Source organism: Chrysochloris asiatica, unplaced genomic scaffold, assembly GCF_000296735.1.
Source record: "Chrysochloris asiatica unplaced genomic scaffold, ChrAsi1.0 scaffold00058, whole genome shotgun sequence".
NCBI lineage: Eukaryota > Metazoa > Chordata > Mammalia > Afrosoricida > Chrysochloridae > Chrysochloris > Chrysochloris asiatica.
The window spans coordinates 7,726,304-7,752,716 of NW_006408576.1; the positions used below are offsets into that span (position 1 = coordinate 7,726,304).

Here is a 26,413-nt window from a genome sequence, read left to right on the forward strand (position 1 = left end):
ATTTTGTATTGTGTCCCATTAGCAAATGAAGGTCCTGAAAGCTTTGCTCCATCTACATCATTAGGGTCAACTCTGTTTTAAGGTGGCAGCTCTTCCTTAATTGTATTTTGAATGCCTTCCCACTTGAAATGCTCCTTTCCTGACACTATCAGACAATGCTCCACTGTTATTCAAAAGGTTTTCAGTGGCTAACCATTCAGAAATTGGTGTCTCCTTCTTCCTTGTCTGTCTTAATCTGGAAGTGTTGCTGAAAACTGTCCACGACATGTGTCTGCTGTAATTTTTTAAAAATACCTATGTCAAAGCTTCCAGCATCATAGCCACACACAAGCCATTACACTATGACAAACTTACAGATGGATGGTGGTTGGTACTTCTACACATCCTTATTTCTGAACTTTTCTTTTATATGTTCTATTTCTTTTTCCTTCCCTGTTTCCTTCAGTGAAAGTTTCTTAATTTTATCTTCCAAACACTGGATCTGTCCTCAATTTGCTATCCATCTCACTTTACTCTTTGGTTCAACTATTCTAGATTTGAATCACTATTTTCACTTGATTCATGTTATGATTTCTTGTTCTTCTTTTTTTTTTTTCATGTTAATAATATCTCCCCTTATTTATTTCATAACATTTTTATGTTTTTATTAATTTTTTGTTCCATCTGTTCCAATATTTGTATTTTTGGTGGAATCTTCCAAACGACTCCTACCTTCAGAGCTTCACCATCAATCCCCAACAGCATTAACTCTTTGTGGAGACACTTTCCTTAAGAATGCATCTAATCAGTCTCATTATTTCCCTCAGTTCCTCACCTGATGAGTGGTGTGTCAATGCTTTTGCAATTTTCTGATTTACTCCTGGGGACATTTGCACTTGCTATTTGTGTCCAACCTCAAGTGCAGGCTCTGTTTGTCCCAAAGCAATTGGGAGGAGAAGTGAACTGTGCTACTTTTCTCATGGAAGCCTTTGAGTTTCATCCACAATTTACAGAATCAGAGGCTCTGAAGGTAGCCATAGCAATCAGTGTTTTTTGAAGGCTTCCAGATGATTCTGATACATGCCTAAGTTGTAGAATGCTTGATCTATGGGAATAGATACTATCTGTAGAGTCTACCTTTTTAATGTCTCTCACAATAGATACTATGTGTAGAGTCTACCTTTTTAATGTCTCTCACATTCTTTCTCATCTTTCCCTCGTTTAGTTGTTGCTTTATTTCATTACTTCTCTCTGTATAGTCTTGCAATAGTTTTCCAAATCTCCTCTTTTGTCTCTATTACATCCCATACACAAAAGTTGGTCACAGTAGGTAAAGTATGTCTCTTATTCTATCATTCTAAGAAAATTTTCAATTATTCTGAGTAAATTAACTATAATTTTTTTTACCTTGGAATTCATGAATCTTTATAAAACTCCACACCACCTATACATTCAAGTTCTAGATCTCCATTTCATCCTTATGTGACAGTGAAACTGTGTGTTCTGCCTGTAGACCAGTGTCCCTCCTGCTACACAAAGTAGCAATTCTTTCATCTTCATAAGATTGAATTCTGCCTCCTCCCATTCATATTCCATTGTAAATTCTTTCACCTTTGGGAAGACTACAACTGAATTTAATCTTTTTTCTTCTTGGGATCTTCCAACACTTTGTCCTTTTCTTATCATACCTATCTTTATAGATTTTTGTATATTTTTGGCTTTGGGAAAGCAGTAATTATCTTATTTATATTTTTATCCAATTAAATATCTACCCCACTATTTTATGCATACTAATGGCTATGAATCAGGTTGCTAACCTCATGGTCAGTAGTTCGAAACTACCAGTGGTTCCGCGGGAGAAAGATGAGACTTTCTGCTCCCCTGAAGATTTACAGCTTTGGAAGCCCTACACAGGGTCGCTATGAGTTGGAACTAACTCCACAGCACATAACCACCACCACCAATAGGTGTTCAGTAGTGAATGAATTGAATCATTTCTTGAATAAATAAACTAGTGAATGAATACTTGCCAATGAAGAATGCTGAATAAAAATAAGACTAATATTAGTCTTTTGGTGCTTGTAAAAGGCACATTATTTGCTAATAAATTCTGGTTTGTTTTTTCAAGTACTGTTATTACAGTATAAGCCAATTTGTATTAATTTTAGCTGTTATTAGTTAAAATTAATTGAATACCAACCAAGAGTTTAAAATGCTCTCCAGTGCCTCTGAGACTTGTACATAATTAAAAATACACTTTAATTTAAAAAATCTAAAAATGGAAAGCCTAATCCTGAAAAAGCAGCTCTCATAGGTTTTTAACTAACCCAATTAGATTATACTTAATTATGAGTCTATAATTTTTACAGGAGTCCAAATGATAGTTATGTTCAAAATGGTTGCTGTCAAGCCAATTCCAACTCATAGTCAGCTTATAGGACAGAATGGAACTGCTCCATAAGGTTTCCAAGGCTAAAATCTTTATGAAAGCATACAGCCACATCTTTCTCCCATCAAGTACCTGGTGGGGTTGTACTGCCAACCTTATTGCTGACTTTTTGGTTATCAGCTGAATGTTTTAACTACTGGGCTACCAGTGCTCCTTTCATAAAGATTAGTCTTGGAAATCTCATAGGGACAATTTTTCTATGTCCTGGTTTGGTACTGTGGGATAATGCACTGATAAGCAAGGTTAGTTTGATCTGCAAGGTTGATGGTTCAAACCCAAGAGCCACTCCTTGGAAGCTCTATGAATCAGAACCAATTCAATGGCACTTAAAAACAAAAACAATATAGGGATGCTATTAATTGAAATCAACTTGATGGTAGTGGGTTTACTATATTACTTTTCTTTTGGTTTAATCTTTACAGAAGCAGATTGCTATTTCTTTCTCCTGCAGAACTCGAACCACTAACCTTTCATTTAGCAGCCAGGCATTTAACTATTATGTCACTTGGACTTCTGATAGTTATAAGTGAAAAATAACCAAAATACTATCTTACTTGTTGTAAAAGTTCTAGTCTATTTTTGTTTTCATTCTCTATTTACAGATTATTTACAATGAATGGGCATCTTTTAGACAACTCAAAGGATTTGCAAGACAATCATTTTTATGTTGCAGCAGGACTGGAGACCTTTAAACATTTTCCTTATTGGAAGTCCTCAAAGGTTCCCAGTGAGGTCCAAAAGTAAGCATATTTTATACTTTTCCTTCCTGTATGTTTGTAAAATTAGTCGTTTTTTTTTTTCTCTCCCAATGAACTCTGATCAGTTCAGTTAATATTTTTGAACTAAGATTTGACATTATTATTTTTATATATTGTACAATTTTGGATTTTTAAAATTAGGCGTGGAGTAGCTATTATTTTTTGATATGTTCACAAAGATAGCAAGATCCTGTGTTGCATACATTAACTTTTCTCTGGAGATACTGGAGTCTTAGAGATCAACAGTCCAAATGTTTAGTTTGCAATGATATATCTCAATGTGTGGAGTATTACCAAATGCTGTGTAGTTTGGTACTAGGAAACCCAAAGATGGTCAGACCATGACCATGCTGTTTTAAAATTATTCTTACTTTCTATCTAGTGTCTCACCAAATGCTCCCACCAAAAATTTCTCAATCTCTAATTTCAAATTTTAAATGATAATAATTGTTTTTCCAACTTATTGTAATATAAGCATTCATTAAGTTGGGAATAGAAGGGAAATTCCTCTATCGGATATAGGGTCTTTGTGAAAAACCCACTGTTAGCATCATACACAATGGAGAAAGATGGAGAACTTCCCCTAAGATAAGGAATAGGACAAGGATGCCCACGCTTACCAAACACAGTGTGTGAATTTCTTTTCAATACTGTTTTTCTTCTTTGGGAAGTTCTTAAAGCGTAGAGAATGACTTAGTGGGAAGGAGCTTCTGAGAAGCTTTGGAGTTTCAAGTCATATTGTTCTTTCTTTTTTGGAAACACTTTTATTAGGGAAATATTCAAACCTGTACAGGAATAAAGGGATTAGCTCTAAAATGATTCCAGTTTACTAATCTTGTTTTATATATGAGGGAGTTTTAAAAAATTCATAGAAATATGGAATTAAAAGATAATGGATTTTTTCAAAAACTTTTTGAAGCTCCCTTGTCAACCTTTGATTTGGGTGTGTGGGGAAATCATATTTTAAAGCAAACCTCAAATATTGTATTTTAGCAGTAAATATTTCAGTATGTATCTCTAATAGAGAAGGATTGTATTTTATTTTGTTTTTGGACAATATTTTGATCAAATCTAATATTAACAGGAATTCTATAAAATTATCTAATACCTAGACATTATTAAAATTGCCTCTGTTATCTCCAAATACAGTAAGCTTGTTTGAATCAGGATTTAAACAAGGTTCACACTTTGTATTTGGTGAGGATCAGCATTGAGTTTATATGATATTTTGATAGATTACTCTGATCATATCTGGAGATATGACTTCTTTATGTGAGAGGCAAGATGTTTTCTTTCATTCATTGGAACAAGCATAAAAGGAATCCTATTATTTGGAATGTTTCTATGTTCACTATTTATAGTTCCTGACCACTTATTAGGAAGAGAGAAGAAAGAAATGGGTTTTTCAAAATAATTGTTTCTGAATAAGAATGATCCTTTCCTCACATTTCTGCCACGATGTTTACTGTCTCCTGGTGTGCCACTGTGGGTTTTGAACTGCAAGATCAGTAGCTCAAGCTCACCAGCTGCTCCTTGGAAACCCAATTCAGTGTCGCTATGGGTCAGAACCAACTCCATCACACTTAACAACAACAAATGGCCACATTGACGAGATCTTGACATACTCTTCCGAGCCTACTTTGAAAAGCAGTGTTTCTCTTCTTAACAATCACTCCAGGCCAACACTCACCAATAACTGCCAGCAGGCTCTGCATCTTTCAGGTCTCTAGGTATAGTTGAAATGTTCCTTTTATTAGTCTCTGTCAGACAGTTTTTAAACTAGGCACTGACCACCAGCTCATACATAGGTTTTCTTGTCTTCTAGGCCTTGCTGAGAGAAGCAGCTTCTACAGTTGGTCTGTGGGATTGTGCACCCTTGATTGCTCTTATCCCTGATTGGTGTGTTTTAAATCCATGTAGTGTAAGAAGCTATTTGAGGGCTTACTAGAAACTTTCCCTGTAGCTATTTCTCTGTCAAGGCTTTTAATGGTCATTATCTTGAGGGAAGAAAAAGAGGTGCCATTTTTCATTTCATTCTGGAATAGTGCAGATGGTTTTAATTTTCAGCAAATGCCAGGCAGGGTGGTCTGCCTCCCTGTGTTTTACTGCACATACAGACCACTTTCTGTAGTTAGAGAACTTGAAACACCCCTGTGGGCACAGTGTCTATGGCTAACCTCATTCCGATTCTGACTTATATACTTTTAGATGTTCTTTTCTAAGGCTTCCTTTGATCTGTCTGTGGATGTATAAATCCTATATCACTTTGATATCTAAGCAGATGGTTAGAGTGCTGCCTGTCTGCTTGTCTGGCAGGACTATAATTGCTAATAGTTCTGTTAGTATTTTGAACTGTATATACAGTTTGAGGCTGTTCAATTGACTAGTTCTCTCTACTTATTTCCCCCTCCTTTTCCTGCAATGTGTTCCCCTTCCTTTCAATGTGTTTGATATTTTCCTATCATCCATTCATCTATTGAATGTTGACATGAATCCATCAGTTAGTCAATATTGTCTTCCTTTGCCAAAGAGGCTTAGTTTAGGATGAACATGAGATCAGTTATAGTCACTAAGCAACCAGTGCCCATTTAGCACCAATGAATACCACCAACAAGGTATATTTTTGTTGGAGAATCCTGTTATAGAAAAACTTTCAAATTTGCAAAGCAATTTTTAGAGCATGTCTAGATAAAGAAGAATTAGAAATGGGGTGCTTTGTTGCAAGGAACAGAAAGTATAGATGGCAAATGAGAGAATGCATTTTGGTTTTGAATTGGATTTTAAAATCACTTCTTCCACCAGTCAGCTGTGGGACAATGTGTATAAACCTCATCTCTCTGAGCCTTGGTTTCTTTATAAACATAGTGAGAATGTTTTTTTTTCTTTCACCTGCTTATTGCTAGAGTCATGTGAAGGAACTACGCTTGTGAAAATGATTTCTATCAAAAGGTTTCAACAATTTAGATTTTCCCCCTCCCTTATTATATAAAAACCTTAGGATAAAAATATGTAAATGTGACACGTTGAGAAGACTGCCATTCTAATAAATAAGAACCTGTCTGATTTTCTACAATCTCAAGAAAGGAAATTAATAGACTTAGGGTACTGCCTAGCACTAAGGCTGGAAAATATTAACATGAATTGGAACCCTTCTCTGTGGACAGTAAGCTTACTTTCTCTTGGGAAGTGTTCTTTCTGAAAAGTAAAAGATGCAGACTAAATTTTTATAAGAATGTATTTTGACTGAGTTAAAAAAATTTCAAGCTATCTTTTGTATTCCAGAAGGTACGCAGACATGGAAAAACATCTACAACGAAAGAAGAAAGTAAGTAATGTTTTTCAAGGGAAACAACTACAACTATTAGTATTGACTTGCGGTGTCTCTTGGCTGTAACAGGGGCACTATGATACACTGAGGGATTCAGAGATGTAGAACAGAGCTTCTTAGGTATAGTGTTAGGTGTGAGGCTTATGCAAATTAGTAAGACTGAGTCCTATGAGTGAGAAGAGCTTTATATTTGGAGCTCAGAATCTGGAAGTGAGAGACATGCTGAGGTTTTTGATTATACAGCACATTAATTGTAATGACTATAAACTAAACTGAAGGAAGTTTGGTGAAAGTGGGAGTGGACTTCTGAGAGGAATTGGAAGTATTTTCATATTTCAGACAAATTTGACACCTTGAGTTAGGCAGAGAGATGAGAAACAGTTTGGTGTGTACATCTAGTTTTACATTGTAATCCATAAGCTGAGAATGTCAAGGAAGTGGCAGGATGCAAGACTAGAATTGTAGATAGAAGTCAGACTTTGGAGGGCCTGACCAGTATGTAATGAGTTTCCATCCCATGTCATGTTATGAAACTGCATCTTAGTGGTTTCTTTTTTTAAAAAAAAAAATATTATGTCATTGTCCAGGATCTCTAGTACAAAATAAATACGTGTTCATAATATACATCATTGTTTGTTTGGAATATTAATTGTCATGCCTTTAATGCTTGACTCCTATGAGCATTTTTTTGTACAAAATTTGGTACATTTTTGTCATTCTTTCTGGCTTTCCTCTATAATTTGCTGACTTTTCCCCTTAATAATGAAAGATATTGTCTTTTCTTATCTGGAGAGATGATGTTGATCAAATGCTTTGTTTTTACTCTCTCCCTCACTTAATCTATTAATGTTGGGGTAAAATATATTGAATTTCTAATGTTTAATTATCCTTGCATTCCAGAGGGATAAACCCCACCACCTGCTCTTGGAAACCCTATAAGGTTGCAGAGTTAGAACCAACTCAGTGGCACTTAACAACAACAATTGTGACAACGTTTGAAAAAAACCTTTGAACTATTTTTGCTAAAACTTTTTAGGGTTCTTGCTTCTCTGTTTTACAGTTGAGATTGGCCTGTGATTTTTCTTTATTATTCTTTCCTTGTATTAGTTTGCAGTCAACCTTGTTTTAGGCCAGTAAATAAATTTTGAGATGAAACTTTTCTTTTTCTAATTTGTGGAATCAATTATATATCACAGGCATTATTAATTTCATTAATTTTTGGTTAAACTCATCTGTAAAACTTCTTGACTTAGGTTTTTTAGAGAGTAGATGAAAGGATACACAGTATATTTTAATACACTTACCTATATTTTAAAACTTGCTTTATTTTCATTTTTATGAATTGACTCATATTTTTCTAGTTTCTTAAGCTGAATTATCAGTTTATGTATTTTTAGCTTTTTCTTAAGAAATAGATTTTACTATTATTTTTTGAATGAAGAATGGTGGGAATACGAAAATGATAGACATGAAAAAAGTACGCTCAATGAGTAACAATAGACAAACATACACATTCATTTCATGTGAAACATTATAAATTAGTCATATGTATAATATTCATTTCTTGATAAAAAGTTATAAATTAGTCATATGTATAATATTTTTCTTGTCTTCTTGAACCACCTGAACTTCAGAAACTAGTCTCAAAATTTGTGGATTGGATAGCAACAACTTGGAAGAAAATTCCAAACATAATAGTGAAACATTTTTCCGTATTATATGAAAAAGCATCAATATCACTGACTCAAACATCACTGAATCAAAACAAAACAACTAAAACCCAAAAGTAAATATGCAAAATAATGACTTAGAAGAACCAGAGTCTGGATGAGAAAATCATGTGACAAGTTAAGCAATTTATTTCAACTCTATTTTTCTTTTTGTTCTGTACAAATATGATAAAAGTCTATGTCTAACAAGTTTGAAAGAACTTTTACAGTAAATTGTTGTTGTTGTTAAGTGCTGTCAAGTTGGTTCTGTCCCATAGCAACCTTGTATAGGGCAAGGAGTGGCTTGGAATAGTGTCAGATAATAGTGCCATAAGATGAGCCCCTTAGGTTGGAAAGCACTCCAAATATGACTGGGAAAGAGCTGCCTCCTCAAAGTCGAGTTGATTGTGATGACATTAATGGAGTGAAGCCTTTGGAACCTTCATTTGCTAATGGAACACCACTCACATGGAATAGAAACAGCAGTAAATATCCATTAGTAATTGGAACATAGAATGTTTGAAGTATGAATCTGGGAAAATTGGACTTGTCAAAAATGAAATGGAATGCATAAACATAGATATCTTAGGCATTAGTGAGCTGAAATAGACTAGTATTGGTCATTTTATATCCAACAATCACATGGATTACTATGTTGGGAATAACAAATTGAAGAGAAATGGTGTTGTATTCATTCTCAAAAAGAATATATCAAGATCTGTCTTGAAGAACAACATTGTCTGTGGTAGGATAATATCCACATGCCTACAAGGAAGACCAGTTAATACCATGATTAGTCAAATTTCCTCACTAACCACTAAAGCCAGTGATGATGAAAGTGAAGAATTCTACCAAATTCTTCAGTTTGAAATTGATTAAAGATGCAATCAATATGTATTGATAATTGTTGGCAATTGGAATGTAACAGTTGGAAACAAACAGGAATGATCAGTCTTTGGAAAATATGGTTTTGGTAATAGACACAATGCTGGAGATCACATGATAGAATTTTTCAAGACCAAAGACTTCTTCATTGCAAATACCTTTTCAAAAGAGCATAAAAGGTGACTATGCACACAGATCTCACCAGATGGAATATACAGAAATCACATTGGCTACATCTGTGGAAAGTGATGATAGAAAAGATTCATGTCACCAGCCAAAACAAGGCCAGGGGCAGACTGTGGAACTGACAATCAATTACTCATTTGCAAACTCAGGCTGAAACTGAAGAAAATTAAAACAAATCCGTAAGAGCCAATATATAATCTTGAACATATCCCACCCGAAGAACAGATTTGATGCATTGGACACTAAAGATCAAAGACCCAAAAAATTGTGGGATGACATCCAGAACATCATACAGAAAAAAAGCAAAAGTCATTAAGAAGACAAGAAAGAAGGAAAAGATCAAAATGAATATCATAAGACACTCTGAAATTTGCTCTTCAGTGTAGAGATGCTAAAGCAAGTAGAAGAAACGAGGAGGTAAAACAACTAAATAGAACATTTGAAAGGTCAGCTAGAGGAGACAAAGTCAAATATTAGAATGAAATGTGCAAAGACCTGGAGTTAGAAAACCAACAGGGAGGAAGGTGCTCAATCTTTTTCAAGCTGAGGGAACTGAAGAAAAAATTCATGCCTCAACTTACAATATTGACAGATTCTATGGGAAAAACATTGAATGATGTAGAAAGCATCAAAAGAAGATGAAAGGAATACATAGAGTCACTGTATCAAAAAGAAATGATCAATGTTAATGATTTCAAGAAGTAGCATATGATCAGGAGTCAATGATCCTGAAAGAAGTCCAAGGTGGATTGAAAGCTTTGGCAAAGGATAAGGCACTGGGAATTGATGGACTACAAATTGAAATCTTTCAACAAAGTGATGCAATCCTGGAGGCACTCACCCATCTATACCAAGAATTGTGGAAGCCAACTTCCTGGCCAACTGACAGGAATAGATCCATATTTGTGGCCATTCCAGAGAAGGGTGAGCCAATGGAATACAGAAATCATCAGACAATATCACATGCAAATAAATTTTTGCTGAAGAGTATTAAAAAATGGTTCCAACCGTACACTGACAGAGAATTTCCAGAGTTTTGAGCCAGATGCAGAAGAGGACATGGAACCAGAGATATCATTACAGAAGCAGAAGAGGACATAGAATCAGAGATATCATTGCTAATGTCAGATGGATCTTGGGTGAAAGCAGAGAATACCAAAAAGATGTTTACTTGTGCTTTATTGAGTAAGCAAAGACTTTCGATTATGTCCATCATGACAAGTTATGGACAACATTGTGAATAATGAGTCTTCAAGAACACTTAATTATACTCATGAGGAACATGCACATAGACCAAGAGGCAGTTGATCTTACAGAACAAGGGACAACTGAATGGTTTAAAATTAGGAAAGGTGTGTGGCAGGGCTGTATTCTTTCACCATATATATTCAATCTGTATGCAGAGCAAATAATCTGAGCAGCTGGATTGTATGAAGTGGCATCAGAATTGGAGCAAGACTCATTAACTCATTAACCTGCGATATGCATAAGATGTAATCTTGCTTGCTGAAAGCAAAGAGGACTTAAAATATTTACTGATGAAAATCAAAGACCACATCTTTTGGTATGGGTTGCACCTCAATTTGAATAAGACAAAGATCCTCACCACTGGACTAATAAACAGCATCCATTTAAATGGAGAAAAGACTGAAGGTGTCAAAGACTTCATTTTGCTCAGATCAAACATCAATACCTAATGAAGCAGCAATCAAGACATTAGACGATATATTGCATTAGGTAAATCTGCTGCACAATACCTCTTTCATGTGTTGAAAAGCTAAGATGTCAGTTTGAGCACTAAGATGTGCCTTATCCAAGCCATAGTATTTTCAATAAAGTCATATGCATGTGAAAGTTGGACAGGGAATAAAGAGGACCATAGAAGAATTGATGCATCTGAGTTATGGTGTTGGAGGAATACTAAAAGTACATGGACTCCCAAAAGAACAAACCAATTTATGTTGGGAGAAGTACAGCTAGAATGTTCCTTGGAAGCTAGGATGGCCAGACTTCATCTCTCATGCTTCAGATATATTATCAGGAGGGGCCAGTCCCTGGAGAAGGAGATCATATTTGATTAAGTGGAAGGTTGGAGAAAAAGAGGAAGACTCCCAATGATGGCTTGGCACAATGACAGTATCAATGATCTCAAAGTTAGCATCGATTGTAAGGCTGTTGCAGGATTGGGTAGTATTTTGCTTTGTTGTGCATAGAGTTGCTATGAGTTGGTACTGACTCAGTGGCACCTAATAACAAATATCATGGCTTAAATAGCAATGTTATTTGTCTCTTTTTCATTGTTAAGTGCTGTCAAGTTGGTTCTGACTCACAGTGACCCCGTGTAGGGTTTCTGAGGAGCGAATGGTGGGTTTGAACAATCCACCATGTGATTTGCAGCCTAGTGCTGATCTTACAGCACCACAATAGAAGTCCTTTTCTCTCTTGTTGTTGTTGTTATGTGCTGTGGAGTCGGTTCCAACTCATAGCGACCCTGCACAGGGTTTCTGAGGCTGTTAATCTTTACGGGAGCAGAACGCCTCATCTTTCTCCCGTTTTCTCTCTTAGTGAAACATAAAATAATCAAGTGTATAAAAGTGCTTTGATGTCGAACAGAATTCCTTACAAAGCAGAGGATCAATCTGCTCCCATTTTTATCTAGGATTGTCATGTAGATTCATTAAAGAATAAAATGATCAGTCTCCTCTGTATGTAATTGGCTGCCTATGAAATGGATAAAACCTTCTCTGTACACATATGATAATATTTTTTCCCTAAATATAATAATTATTACCGTCAGGGGAAAGTTATACTACAAAGATTTTGGAGTTAGATTTTATTATCAGTTGGAATTCTGGCTATATTTAATGACTTTGTAATTTGAATGTATTATTTAATCTCTCTCTGTCTCAGTTAATGGAAATTAGTTTTATCCCTCTTACCTCTTCTTTTTCTTTTCCTGAATTTTTGTCATGAGACTTATTTCCAAGAGTGTGACATTCTAATATAAGCTATAATAGGTACCCTGTCCAGGGTATTTAAGAAGTTTAGAACACAATAGCTGTATATGTTTTATATCTAGATTTCCATTTTGAATGGAATTTGAGATTTTTAGCTTGATTTGACAGAAAAATTTAGCCTGCACTATTTAAAAGGCCAATTTCCCATGAAAATGGCAAAAAGTCATTTAGGTCCATTTTTACTGATTAGCACATTTGAAATATACTTTGAAAATAATCAGTATGATTTGGTTAGTTCACGTATTGTTCAAATATTTGAATATTATAAAATATGTCATTATGAGTCTGTAAATGTCTTATGCAACACAATTAACTTGAGATATGGCTTTATTAGTCCAATGAAAGTAATTGACTAAAGCTGTCCTGGCTGTGTTATATAAAATTCAGTTCTACAGCAACTGCATTTATTGTGATTTTAATATCTATTGCCTTCCAAAGAAGTAAGGCTAATTTAATAAATGCTTAAAATTACACTCATATATTAAAATGAATATTTTATACTTCAAGTTTCTGTAAAAAATCAGTAAATAGTTAATAAGCATTGTATTTATGTTACATCTATAATCAGAACATTAATGTTGTATACTTTTCTCCTTTTTTGAGCATAGAGTTCAAAAGAGGTGGTGAAAAATAATGAAAAAGATGAAACATTGATAAAAGTCTGTGTATGAAAAACAGTTATAGAGATCCACACAATACAATATTTAATTACCTAGTCTAAATTCATAAAGTTCAATGTGAAATAAATGCTTTGGAATGGACATTTAACAAATATTGTCAAGGTCATATTGGGTTCGGATAGCACTGTAGGATGAACACTGGACTGGTAATCACAAGGTTGGCATTTAAAAACCACCAGGTGTATGGTAAAGTGGAGAGTCATTGAAAAAGAGGAAGACCCCCAAAGAAATGGATTCTCACAGGGGCAATAGCAGTGGGCTGAAGTGTAACAACGATTGTGAGATTGGAGAATGACCTGGCATTGTTTTAGTCTGTTGTGCAAAAGGTTGCTGTGAGTCAGTACTGATTCGATGTCCCTGAAAAACAACAAAAATAGCTGCTTTGTGGGAGTAAGATTAGGCTTTTTAATCTCATAAATGCTTACAGTTTTGGAAATCCCATACAGGGTTGTTGAGTTGGAACCGACTTCATGGCACTTAAGAACAACAGTAAGTGACAAGGTCATAGAAATATCTTGAAATAATTAAGACAATAATCATTTATTATCTTTTCGTAGCCTGAAGAGGCAATTGCTAGATCCAAATGTTAGTATTATCTTCCACTTTAATAGATGCTCAAAGCAGAGATTGACTCACTGTTGAAAAACTTTGACCCACTTCAGAATCAGAAGATTAACTCGGGAAGTCAGTGAAATATTTTCACAGGCACATTTTCTACCTGAGGATAAATTGAGTCTGAAATAGGTTGTTACTGTTCTTCAGTTAGACAAACTGTCTGATTCATCCCAAATTATCTTGGGAGGCTGGCTTTTAGGCACTTGAGCTAGATAATCTGGCACAACAGCATTAAAATATAGCTTGATTGATTAAAAATAGACTCTGGAGAAAAATAATAGTTCTTAAAGCACTACAGATAAATAAACCAGTGTTCCTCAGGTTTATTTTCTGAAGATATTTTTAATAGGAAGAAAAAGAAACAAAATTGAGTAGAAGAACCTGTTGCTTTTATACATAGTGCTTGATTTGATTTCAGAGGAACTTGAGACAGGGACAGAGAGAAATGAGGATCAAAGATGGGGTAATCACAAAATTTTCCTTGTGAAAACAAATAATCCTGTTTTCCTGCTTAATCTATTGTTTATCAAGAACTGCTATAAATTCATGGTATTCCAACAACAATTTAAGATATCCAGACTGCCTACTTTATGCTAAGCAATGTGCCAAGCACTGGACATGTGATGATGAGGAAGGCCATGCCTCTGTCCTAGTGAGCTTACAAACCAGAGGGAGAACTAGATATATGGGTAGAAACCTGATAGGCATGCAATAGTGCAACTATTTATAAAGTGGTGTAATAGCACAAAGAGAAATTCCTTTTCGTTGGGGGAGGAAAAGGTGTAGCAACAAGACATTTGAGTTGGGTCTTGCAGGATAGATAGGTGAGTTTTTCAGACAGATGAAGGGAGGTGCCTATTCTAGAGAAATGCAGACTTGGAATGTGTAGCACAAATCAGTAAACAGTAAGATTTATGGTAAGGCAACCATAGGAAGAGACTGGTTAAAAGGCAGGCTGGGCCAGACTGTTGAAGGCCTTGTGACCTGGAGAATGTGCTGAGTTTGACTTTATCTTTGTAGAGAATACCTTGAGCAGTATTCAGCTATGTTCTGTACACTATTTACTCATTATTTGAGAGAGACACTCATTGTCTCTCTCCTGGACTACTGGCATTTTCTAACTGTTCACCACATCTCTAAATTCAAATCTTATCCAATTCATTTACTCACAAATAATGATTTCTGACATTTGATTAAACTCTTGCAATGTGTCAGACACTGCTCTATTATTTACAGGTATGACCTTATTTATTCCTCATTGCAACCTAGGAAGTGTTATTAGTATTATTTTACTTTTGAAGAAAAGAAGACATGGCAAGATTAAGTTTTCATGACTCATGGGACAAATAGGGCCCACCTACATATTTCACCTTTGGGTTTTAGTGAGAAGGCAATCCCATTTTTAGTGCCTGCTGCCTTGTGGTGGAGGCCTACATAAATCCATGAATCTGAATAAATGGTCCTCATCCCATCAACCCAAGCATCCAAGATCCCTTGGGACATATGTACCTGACTAATTGTGTAAAAATCCACATTACTTCTCAATTTTTTTTTGTGTGTAATTTCATTCAAAATGCCTTCAATTACTGAAAACACATGGTTCCAAGAAAAAAAAAAAAAAATCAAAGTAGAAAACAATTTAGCTTTGAAAGGTTAAGTAGCTTGCCTGGGTAACAAAGCTAATGAGTGGTAGAGTTTGGAGGCAAACTCAGCGCCTGAATAACTACTATGCTAGAGTCCATAGAATGGTCAGAATGATTAAAAAAAATTTTTTTTAATGCAGACTTTTGCTTAAGACTCCTTATCATCTACCGTGAACTCCAGAATCCTATCATAATACCTATACCTTCATGTTTATTTCTGATAGTGTTTTATCACCAGTGCTCTAGCCACACTACACTGTATGTGATTCTCTAAAATCACCACACTTTTATGCGCCCACTCTCTTTTCCTGTTTTGTTTCTAAACTTTTTATTGTGTGAAGATTTGGTTGAGTGAGTATTTACAGAACAATCAGTTTTCCATTCAGCAATCCATACATAGTATATAATGCCATTGATTGCAATCCCTGTATTGTGACATCATTTATTCCACTTCTCCTTGTGTCTCTGGTTTCCTTTCCTTCTGTCCTCCTAACTCTTCTAAACTTTGTCCCTGGGAAAATGCTGCCCTTTTAAATCTCAAATGGTTGATTATTCAAAGGAGTATGTGCCTCCCTAGAATTATTGCTTTTCCTATAGAACTGTTTATTGTCTGACTGAAAAGTGGGCCATGGGGTTGAGTTTCAATTCCAGGCCTGAAGGGTGAATAAGGCCCATAGTCTCAGGAATTCCAGCTGTCTGTATTCAACCAGTATGCTTGGTCTTTTCTGTGATTTTGAGTTTTATTCCACATTTTTCTCCTACTCTATCCAGGATCCCCTAATGAGATCCCTTTCAAAGCAGTTGTAGTAGTAACTGGACACCATCTAGTTCTGGTTTCAGGGTCATGCAGCCTGGGATTCACTTGGTCTGTTAGTCCACTAGGCTAATTTTGTCCATGTACTTTGATTTTCTTTACTCATTTTTTGTTCAGGATGGGGAGAGACCAGTAATTGTACCTTAGATGCCTACTTACAAGCTTTTAGAAACTCATTTGCCACTCAACAAAGTAGGATATAGAACATTGCCTTTGTGGATTATGTTATACCAATTTACCTTGGTTTTCCCTGAGACTATGGTCTTGAGTCCCCAGGACCAGCGACTCATTCCCTCAAAGATTGTGATTATGCCTGTTGTCATTGTCAAGTGCTGTCAAGTTGGTTCCGACTCATAATGACCCTGTATAGGGTTCCCGAGGAGCAGCTTGTGAGTTTAAATTGCTGCTTATGTTTTATAGTCTGGTGCTGATCCTACAGCACCACACCAGGAGCCCTTTAATTACATCTAAGGTCCCCAAAAAGATGGATTTACTAAGTGGCACCATCGATGGACTCAAGCGTGGCAACAGTAGTGAGGTTGGCCCAGGATCAGGCAGTGTTTCCTTCTGTTGTGCATAAGGTCACTGTGGGTCAAAACCTACTTGATGGCACCTAACAACAACAAGGTCCCCCAGACACTATTTTCATTCTTTCATTTTCGTTGAATATAATCCCCACCCAGTGAAAACTTACTGAACATAAGTGTTACATTTTTCTAGAAAATATTTCTTGACACTTTAAATCCAAACCATTGTTGTTATGTTGAATTGCTCCTGTAGGACAGAGTAGAAACCTATGGGGTTTTTAAGGCTTCAAATCTTTATGGAACTAATTGCCATATTTTCCTTCTTGGGTGGTTTTGAATTTTGACCTTTCAATTAGAAGTCAAGTGCTTAACCACCGTGCCATCATAGGTCTTTCTGAAACTTTGGTGTTGTTGTTAAGTTCCATTGAGTCAGTTCTGACCCATATCAACCTTGCATAGGGTTTTGGAGGAGCAAATGGTGAGTTAACTGCCAACCTTGTGTTTCAAAACAGACTTTATGGTCCAGGGCATTGTCCCACAGCACCACAACAGGAAACTTTATTCCACTAAAATTACCCAGCCTACCCTTTGAATTGACACCATTTCCTTTGTTGTTGTTGTTAAGTGCTGTCAAGTCGGTTCCAACCCATAGCGACCCTGTCCGGGGTTTCCGAGGTTGTAAATCTTTACGGGAGCAGAAAGCCTCATCTGTCTCCCACGGAACAGCTGGTAGTTTTGAACTACTGACCTTAAGATTTGCAGCCCGATTCATAAGCTCTATATAAAAATTGAACACAGCACTTAATGGTTTACATGTTGTTTGCTTACAGGACAGTGTGCTTATAGAGGGTAGAGATCACATCATTTCAGAGTGATCCTGTCACTTTGGATGTCTTTTAATTGTCAGAGCAACACTACTTCATATTAGTTCTCAGCAAACAATGGAATAAGCAGGAAACAGAATCTTTTGCTTTTATGAGGAAACTTTTAGGAGTTTTTGTCTTTAATCTTCCTTTGTCTTTGTCCCTGGCAGTCAATGAATGGTTACTGAATTCACTCATTGGAGCTGCTCCATAAATGTTGGTAAATGCTATTGCTCAGATACTAGAAGAGTGGTATAAAACTTGAATTATCTTCTAGAGCAGTCTTTAGAGATGTCTTGCCTATTAATAAGGTAGTTTATTATAGGAAACATACCTCTAGATGACTAAATTAGAATTACAGTGCTTTCAGAAAATGTTCTATCAGTTATCATCAAATATTTACTGCTGTTGTATTGTTCTTGTTGTTGTTTAGTGTCATCAAGTCGTTACTGACTCAAAGTGACCCTGTATAGGGTTTCCGAGGAGCAGCTGGTGAGTTAGAACCACTGATCTTGTGGTTGAGTGCTTATCCTACGGTGTCATGTAGGAAGTTAAAACTATGGCTCTGTCTCACTCAAATATTTCTAGAATGCTTTGGGACTTCATTTGAGAAGATGTGTCATTGTTGCTAAGTGCTGTCGAGTCAGTTGTGATTCATAGCAACCCTATATAGGGTTTTGAGGACCAGCCGATGGGTTTGAACAGCTTATCTTGTGGTTATCAGTCCAGTGCTGATCATACAGTACCACACTATGAGTCCATTTGAGAAGGTGTTGTTGTTGTTAAGTGCCGTCGAGTTGGTTCTGACATGTAGCGACCCTATACAGGATTTCCAAGGCTGTAAATTTTTACAGGAGCAGAAAGCCTCATCTTTCTCTCGCTGAGCAGCTGGTAGTTTCTAACTGTTGTGGTTCGCAGCCCAATCAGTAACCATTATGCTACCAGAGCTCCTTATTTGAGAAGGTTGTTGTTGTTGTTAAGTGCTGTTGAGTCGTTTCTGACCCACAGCGACCCTATATAGGGTGTCCAAGGAACAGCTGGTGAGCTTGAACCACTGACCTTGTAGTTCAGACGACTTTGCAGTCTGATGCCTTAGCCCACAGTGCCACAACAGTATCCCATTTGAGAAGGTAGAACAGTCTAAATTATGCAAAACCCAAGAAAAGTAAATGTAGTACAAAGATTGTGTATGAATGATTCCATTTGTAAGGTTTTAATGCAATGTTAAAGGATTAGATCACATTTCCCCCTTTTAAATAGAACTGGGTTACCTCATTGGAATACTAACTCCAAAGTCATTAGTTTGAATCTACCAGCTGTTCCACAGGAGAGAGATGAAGCTTTCTGATCCTTTAAAGATTTACGGTCTGGCATTCCTATATAGTGTCACTATGAGTTAGGACCGATTCAAAGGTATACAGCAGCAGCAACATGTCAATGTTTGGAGTCCTGGTGTGACACTGTAGGCTAAGTACTGGACTGCTAACCACAAGGTTAGCCCTTCAAACCAACCAACTTTCTTCAGAAATCTATACAAGGTCACTATGAGTTGGAACTGACTCTATGGCACACAACCACTACCTCCACCACCACAGATTATAATTTGGAAGGGAGAAAAAACATTGTATGTACAATGGCAAAACTGAAAACACCTTGGCTGCAAAATTAACATAGTGAAGGGCATACAAACATGACATTTCAGAAGATATCCCAAGAAAGAGGTATGTTATATAGAAGTCTAGCCAAGGAGTGTTATTGTTAATTGCCAGATAGTTGGTTCTGACTGCTAGTGACCCTGTACAACAAAGTCAAACTGCCCCGTAGGATTCCTTGGAGAGCAGGCTTTACAGAAGCAGATTGCTAGGACTTCTCTCTGCAGAATAACTGGTGCATTTGAATCGCTGACATTTTGGCTAACAGATGAGCACTTAACCTCTGCGCTACCATGACTTACCTAATTATGTGAAAATATTGAACAAAACTGAATCTATAATATATTAAGCAAAACAAAATGGGTCTATAGTTCTCAAAAGTACTATTCTTGTGAAAGACAAAGATAGATTAAAGGAGTCTAAAGAGACTTGTCATCTAAATGCAATATGTGATTCTTGAGGGAAAAAGGTGCTGTAAGGGACATCATTGGGACAATTGTCAACGCTGGAATAAAGATAGACTAAGTAAAGATATTGTTTCAAAGTTAGTGTCTCAAGTTTGTTCATTCTTTTGCATTTATGTAGGAGATTATCTCTATTTGGAAACACACACTAAAGTATTAAAAAGATTGTGTCCTTGTATGGTGCTGTAAGATAAGCACTGGACTGCTAACCATAAGGTTAGTGGTAAAAACCAGCCACTCAGAAACCCTATACTGAGTAGCTATGACTTGGAACTGACTTAAGGGCACTTAACAATAGTAACAATAGTAATGTGCTTTTGATATTAAATAAAGCTGAAATATACTAACCTACTGTCATTATATATGCAACCTACTCTCAAATAGCTGTAGGGTAAGCACTAGACCACAAGGTTGGCTTGAACCGTAAGCTCAGAGGTTCAAATTCACAGGGTCACTATCAGTTGGAACCTCAACAGCATTTAAAAACAACAACAGCAACAACAAAAATACATATACATATGTTGCTGTTAAGTGCCATGAGACCGTTCTGATCCATAGCAACCCTGTATAGGGCTTTCAAGGAGTAGCTGGTGAGCTTGAACTGCCAACCTTGCATTTTAAATGGGTTTGTACTCTGGTGCACCAGGACTAAAACCTGGTGAGCTGTGTCTAAATCCCTTATGGAGCAATTCTACTCTGTCACATAAGGTTGCTATGAGTCAAAAACTGATTCGATGGCACCTAACAACAATAACAATTGTGGGTCAATAAATGTCCAGACTCTGAGAATTCATTAACAGAAAAGCAGATAAACATCCCACCTTCTAACATTCCATTCCTGAAATATAAACATTAAACATCCTCTGGTAGCGTAGTGGTTACGAATCGGGCTGCGAACCTTAAGGTCAGCGGTTCGAAACTACCAGCCGCTCCGCGGGAGAAAGATAAAGCTTTCTACTCTCGTAAAGATTTACACCCTCGGAAACCCTGTACAGGGTTGCTATGGGTCGGAACCAACTCAACGGCACTTAACAACAACAACAACAACAAATATCATTAAGGCCTGGTGTAGCACTGTGAGTTAATGCGCTAGACTGCAAAGTCAGTTTGAACTGCAAAGTTGGTGGTTCAAGCTCACCACTCGCTTCTTGGAAACCCTCTAGAGGGTCGCGATGGGTCAGAGCTGACTCAACGGCATTTAACAACAAATATCATTAAATTAAAAAAATATATAATCGTTAAATATCAGATTATGTCAAATGCTATGAAAAAATATGGAGAAAGTGGAAGAGAAATTGGATGGCAGGGTGAGTGTTCAAGATAGTTCTGAGAAAGTGATGTTGGACTTGATGAGAGGCCAAAGCAATGTTAGATTTCATAAAAAGAAGGTATATTCAAAAATCTGAATTTCCTTCATGAGCTTAGATAAGAATGTTAAATGAAAAAATAAAATTGGTCTTAATGTCATCCTCCTGACTTTTCTGGCCACAAATTGAAAATGAAATAGTTTAGTAGCTTCCCGTGCAAGCATCTATCATGGAAGGAGTCCATGTGCACATCCCACTGAGCTAATGTTAGAGCCTGCTTCCACATGTCTTTTTTTATGCAACCTAACTTAATTTTTGATTGTACAGGGAATTTAATTTTTATTTAACTTATGTTATTGTGGGACTTCCCTGCCAGGATGTCTTGGGTGCTTTCATGGTGCCATTTAGTCTTACACAGCACCACCATCTTTGTCCATTGGTGCTCTAACCACCAGTTTTGGTCAAAGACTAGACACCAATAAGCACTGAAGTTCCAGTATAAATTTGTATGTACACAGGGATTCAGAAAGGGTATGGTTCTATTTTTTTGAGTTGGGATCACCTCACCGACAGTGGGTGCTGTGGTGAAACTCTGTTTGCATGTCCACAAACTTGCAATGCAGCCTCAATAAGAGCAAATCCTTGCCTAGAGGAGGAGACATATCATTGAAGACCTCAAAACTGGTGAATGGGATAGACTGAGTCTCCACTGTAGGCCTAGATACTTGAGTCCTTTGGCCAGTACGTGTTTTTACCCTTGAAAAGTTTCATGATCACCCTAGAAGATGGTTGAGTATGGGATCAGAGTCAATGAGGGAATTATAGGGTTGGATCCTGATGGCGTATAGGTCAGGCAGCTGGAAGCTTTCCTTTCCATTGTGTTTAGGTTGGGTCCTAAGAAGGAATACTACTTGGACTAGAATGTTAACTTCCCTGTGCAGGACTTGGAGGAATGCTCTGATATAGTCTTCTGTGCTTTTCTCATGCTCTATGGCTATTTCCCTTCTAAGTGAGGAAATCTTTATTTGGATTAGTTAACATAGTAGATCCAGTTACAACCAAAGACGTTTTTCTGCTGCCATAGAAGTTCTTTCTCTTCCAGGTGACTTTTCAGATTCTTGGTGGGGTCATCTCATTTTCATCTTGTTGTACTGCCTTGAGTAATGGGGAGCTGGTATTCAAACCTTGGACTGTTTATTTTTCAAATCCTGGGCTCTTCACCCCATAGCATAGCTGCCTTGTAATGAAGGTAGATAAACCTCTGTCCATTGTGCATTAGATCAGAAATAAAAGGACAAATACGTTATGGCTTTGTCTTGGAGATGAAAGACATGGAAAATCCATTTATAAAAAGTAGATATGATAATTCTAAGAAGATTCACTTAGATTTTCAGAATCCTGCCCTCTCCTCCCATCAGCTTCCAAACCCCTTTGCCATCAAACCTATGTAAGGTTTTAAAGACTGTAAATCTTTATGGGAGCAGACATTTGCACCTTTTTCATGCAGAGTGGCAGGAGGATTTGAACCACTGACCTTGTGGTTAGCAGCTCAAAGCTTAACTCACAGTGCCACCAGGGCTCCTTCCCCCCTCTGCCCAGCTCCCTCCAAACGCAAGCACCAATGTACTACTTAATGTTTCTAAAACTAATTCTGACAAATCTGTTTTCCTATACTAATGAAAATGATTTCCACTGGTAACAACCTCCCTTAAAATAGGTAGAATAATTCTATGTGGTCTCTTTTATAAGGTTGAAGGACTATTTTCACACTTTCATTTCCTCAAGGAAAGAAGTTGGTGTTTTGATCATATACACTATATTAATAGTACAATGTAGCTGTTTGTAGTTTGACCTTTTCTTAAGTGACATACAGAGCTGAAGAGAAATATCTATTTAAATACTTTTGCTTGTGTTATTTTGCAAATACCTCTGGGAAAGGTGAAGAAACAAAACAACTCAAAAAGACAGTTTGTGTTATACAGATAGTTTATGTAATAGCATTGAGATGGTGTGTGAATTATTGAATTTTTATACTGTGGCCAATTTATGCTTTGCTGTTACTGTCTACAGATTAAAAAATATCTGAGTTCTCCTCTATTGTAATTCAAAACAAACCTGCCATACCTTCAATTTTCATCAGGATACTCATCCTATCCAGAAGATCCAGCAGGACTAGTTTGGTAATTGTTGAGGCAGTGACATTTATTAGGCCTTAAAGAGTGTCTCTAAAGAGCCAGGCAAACCTCCTTTAACATACTTATTTCCTGATCTGAATTAATCAATCCATTGTTAGGGCTAAGAAATCCTGTGTTTCCCAGGATAATACTCAAGGATAATGGGTAGGCTCCTTGTATGTCACTATTCCTGACATACTGTTTATTCTGAATTTGTACCTTAGGAGGATTCCAAAGGAAAAGAGCCTCATAAATATGAAGACATACCAACTAACAAACAAGATTCTGTTTATTATGTCAAAGAAGAAAAGAAGAAAACTTTGATAGAACCTTTACTCACAAGTGGTGCAGGTAATGTGAACTTAATGTTAGCAGTCTTTTGTTTTTGGTAAGTGCTGTCAAGTCGGTTCCAGCTTATAGTAACCCTGTGTAGGGTTACCAAGGCCTTAAAATTTTGGGGGTGGAGGGTGGGGAGTGGGAGGAAGCAGAAAGCCTCATCTTTCTCTGGCAGAGTAGTTGGTGGGTTCAAACTGCTGAACTTGTGGTTCGCAGTCCTATGTGTGCTAATCCTATGGAGCCACTGTGCTCCCTTATTTAGCAGTTGTTGTTGTTGTTGTTGAGTGCCATTGAGTCGATTCCAACCCACAGCGACCCTGTATAGGATTTCCGAGGAGTAGCTGGTGAGCTTGAACCATCAACCTTGTAGTTCAAATGGCTTTGCAGTCTGGTGCATTAACCCACAGCACCACACCAGTAGGCAATAAAAAAATTCTATCATATTAAGAATGCATTTTTTATCAGATAAATTTTCTATTGCAAAGTTATTTCTTGACTTGTAATTATCTGATTTATTAATAAAATGTTCAATTCTAATGACAGGCATAGAAAGAGCAGAGAAACATAATTCCAAAGACTGCAAGCAATGAGTTTCTCTAAATAGGAAACCTCTCAAGATAAATATGGCATTTAAAACTAATTTTGAAGTCTATGTGTACATCAGAGTTGGGCATTTTTTTTCTCTTAACAACCAAAGACACAGTAAATAACAAACAAATAGATCTTTTGAAGAAAACATGAAACTAAAGCCATTTAGTTTGTTTAGGTTTACTTTTGAGTATGAGACACATTGAAAAGATGATTGTATTTTTACATAAATAATGTGTGCGGTGTATGGTTTTGCAAACTGCACACCCCCTCATGCATTAGTTTCCTGTGTAGCTATGTACATTATATGATTGTGCTATTTATTTGAGTGCATTATATGTAAAAATATGATAAACTTCATAATTAATTTTTAAACAGTATGATTTAAAATATATTGTTGCTGCAACTACTGCTATTATTACCATTAATTAAACTCTTATTGGGTGCCAGCGTCTGCATTAGGCTTTATTCATGTCTTAGCTCATCGATATGTATGATAAATACTTGCTCTTGTGGCTGGTTTGGGAAAAGAAAGACAGGTGGTGAGCAGAGACTCTTCTTAACTTCTCTGCAGTATCTGAAACCTTTTGTAAGTCATTTTTCTAAAAATTTTCTTACCTTTTGGTTTCTAGTACCCTGTAGTACAACTCATGTTTTTTCTTCAGTGTTCTGTAATTCTTTCTTAGGTTCTTCTATTGCTCTTCTTTTGGCTTCCAAGCTAAAATTCTGGATCTTTCCCCAAGAATTTGCACTTGGTCCTTTTCCTCTCTTGCCCTCCTCTCCCAATTCTACAAATGAGTGTATTGTTCTACTGTGTACTAGGCACCAATTTAAGCACAGTAGATGAGGAAGATATAATCCATCCCACCACAGAGTTTACCATCTGGTAGGTGAGGCAGATGTATAAACAAATATACTGCACTGATAAAACACAACCCTCAAAGCAAAGCCTATTTAACCTGTATATGTCTGAAGTTCTATGGTCTGTCAATAGTAGTTAAAAAATTAATTACTATGCATAAAATATTTTCCTTGGCAAAGTTTTCTACAGAAGCAGCTTAGGCTAACCAGTGAACATTGACCTTCCCTTTGGCAGGCAGTATGGAGGAAGAGGAATGTGGAATTTGGAGTTCAGATTCTGGCTATCACCCTCACATAACTGTGGGCAAATTTCTTTATCTATAAAATGGGAATACAAAGTTTGGTTGAAAATATAAAAAATATAGATTAGTGCTTGGGACATAGTGGATTCTTGGTGAATATTAGTTAACTTTTCTTTTCTCTCACCTTCCACCTGTTTACCAACTAGGGTAGAAATTCATCGAGCTCAAAGATTTTAATGATAGTTCTTGTGAGCTGAGGTTTGGGGAAAGATAAAGGACTAGAATGGAATGGGTGAGGAGTGACATAGGTCTGAAGTTTCAGGGGTATGTAAATGGTTAATGCTCTTGGCTGTTAACAGAAAGGTTGGAAAAATTCCACCCAGAAATGGAAGAAAGGCCTGATCATCTACTTATGAAAACATTAGCCATTGAACCAGCTAGAGAGTATAGTTGTACTCTGACACAAGTGGGGTCTCCATGAGTTAGAACTGACTGGAGAACAACTTGTTGTTGAGGTAGGTCCAGGACTCTTGAATGTGAATGCTATTGGAGAAATACCATTTCTGAAGGACTTTCTAATTTTGTTACTTCCATCAGGGGTTGCTTTTCAATCTTGATAAGCTCATAAATAAGAACAAAACAAAACAAAAAAAACAACTCACTGCCATTAGGTAGATTCTGACTCATAGTGATGCTCTATAGGGTTTCTGAGGCTGTAATTCTTTATGAGAGTGAAAAGCTGTATCTTTTTCCCATGGTGTGGCTGATGGGTTTGAATTGTTGACCTTGCAGTTAGCAGTTCAGTGCTTATCCTACAGTGCCACCAAAGCTCAATGAGCTCATAGAGTCTCCCATTTATATTTTTTTGGATGCTCAGGAAACTAGTTTGACTACGTTTTCATTTTTGCTGTCACCTATTGCTTTTGATCAGGGTGGAGATAAATTTTTGAAGAACCTTGGAGTTTCATAAGCATCATACATCCAATTGAAATGTTAATTAATACTATTCTTATGTATTGATTAGGTGAGTACTTCATAAGTTTATGGTTTGCCCAAATCTCATTCTAAAGAATATTTTGAAGTTATAAATCTTAAATATATTGTATGAGATTTAGATGTCTGACTGGTGTGGTTACTTCTTATTCATTTACATTGAATTAATAGGACACACATTTGTTGAATACTTAGTATATTTCAGCTCTTGGACTGAATACTGGAGTAGACAGGGCACAGAGATGACCAGAATTTCCAGGATATATATCCTTGTATGGAGACAGACACACAGATAATGCTGAAATCAAGGTCCACTGAGATGAGTACTTCCGTTGTTAGGTGC

The 26,413-nt window shown here is 36.6% G+C and overlaps 1 protein-coding gene across 1 annotated transcript in view; it reads left to right on the plus strand.

Annotated features, from left to right (window-relative positions):
* The window catches only part of DCDC2C (doublecortin domain containing 2C), a 125,650-nt gene that overhangs the window by 80,591 nt on the left and 18,646 nt on the right, over positions 1-26,413 (plus strand). The window contains exons 5-7 of the mRNA XM_006863999.1: positions 3,031-3,168; positions 6,469-6,511; positions 23,275-23,401. Of these exons, the coding sequence (XP_006864061.1) occupies positions 3,031-3,168; positions 6,469-6,511; positions 23,275-23,401 (308 nt within the window). The remainder of the gene's footprint in view (positions 1-3,030; positions 3,169-6,468; positions 6,512-23,274; positions 23,402-26,413) is intronic.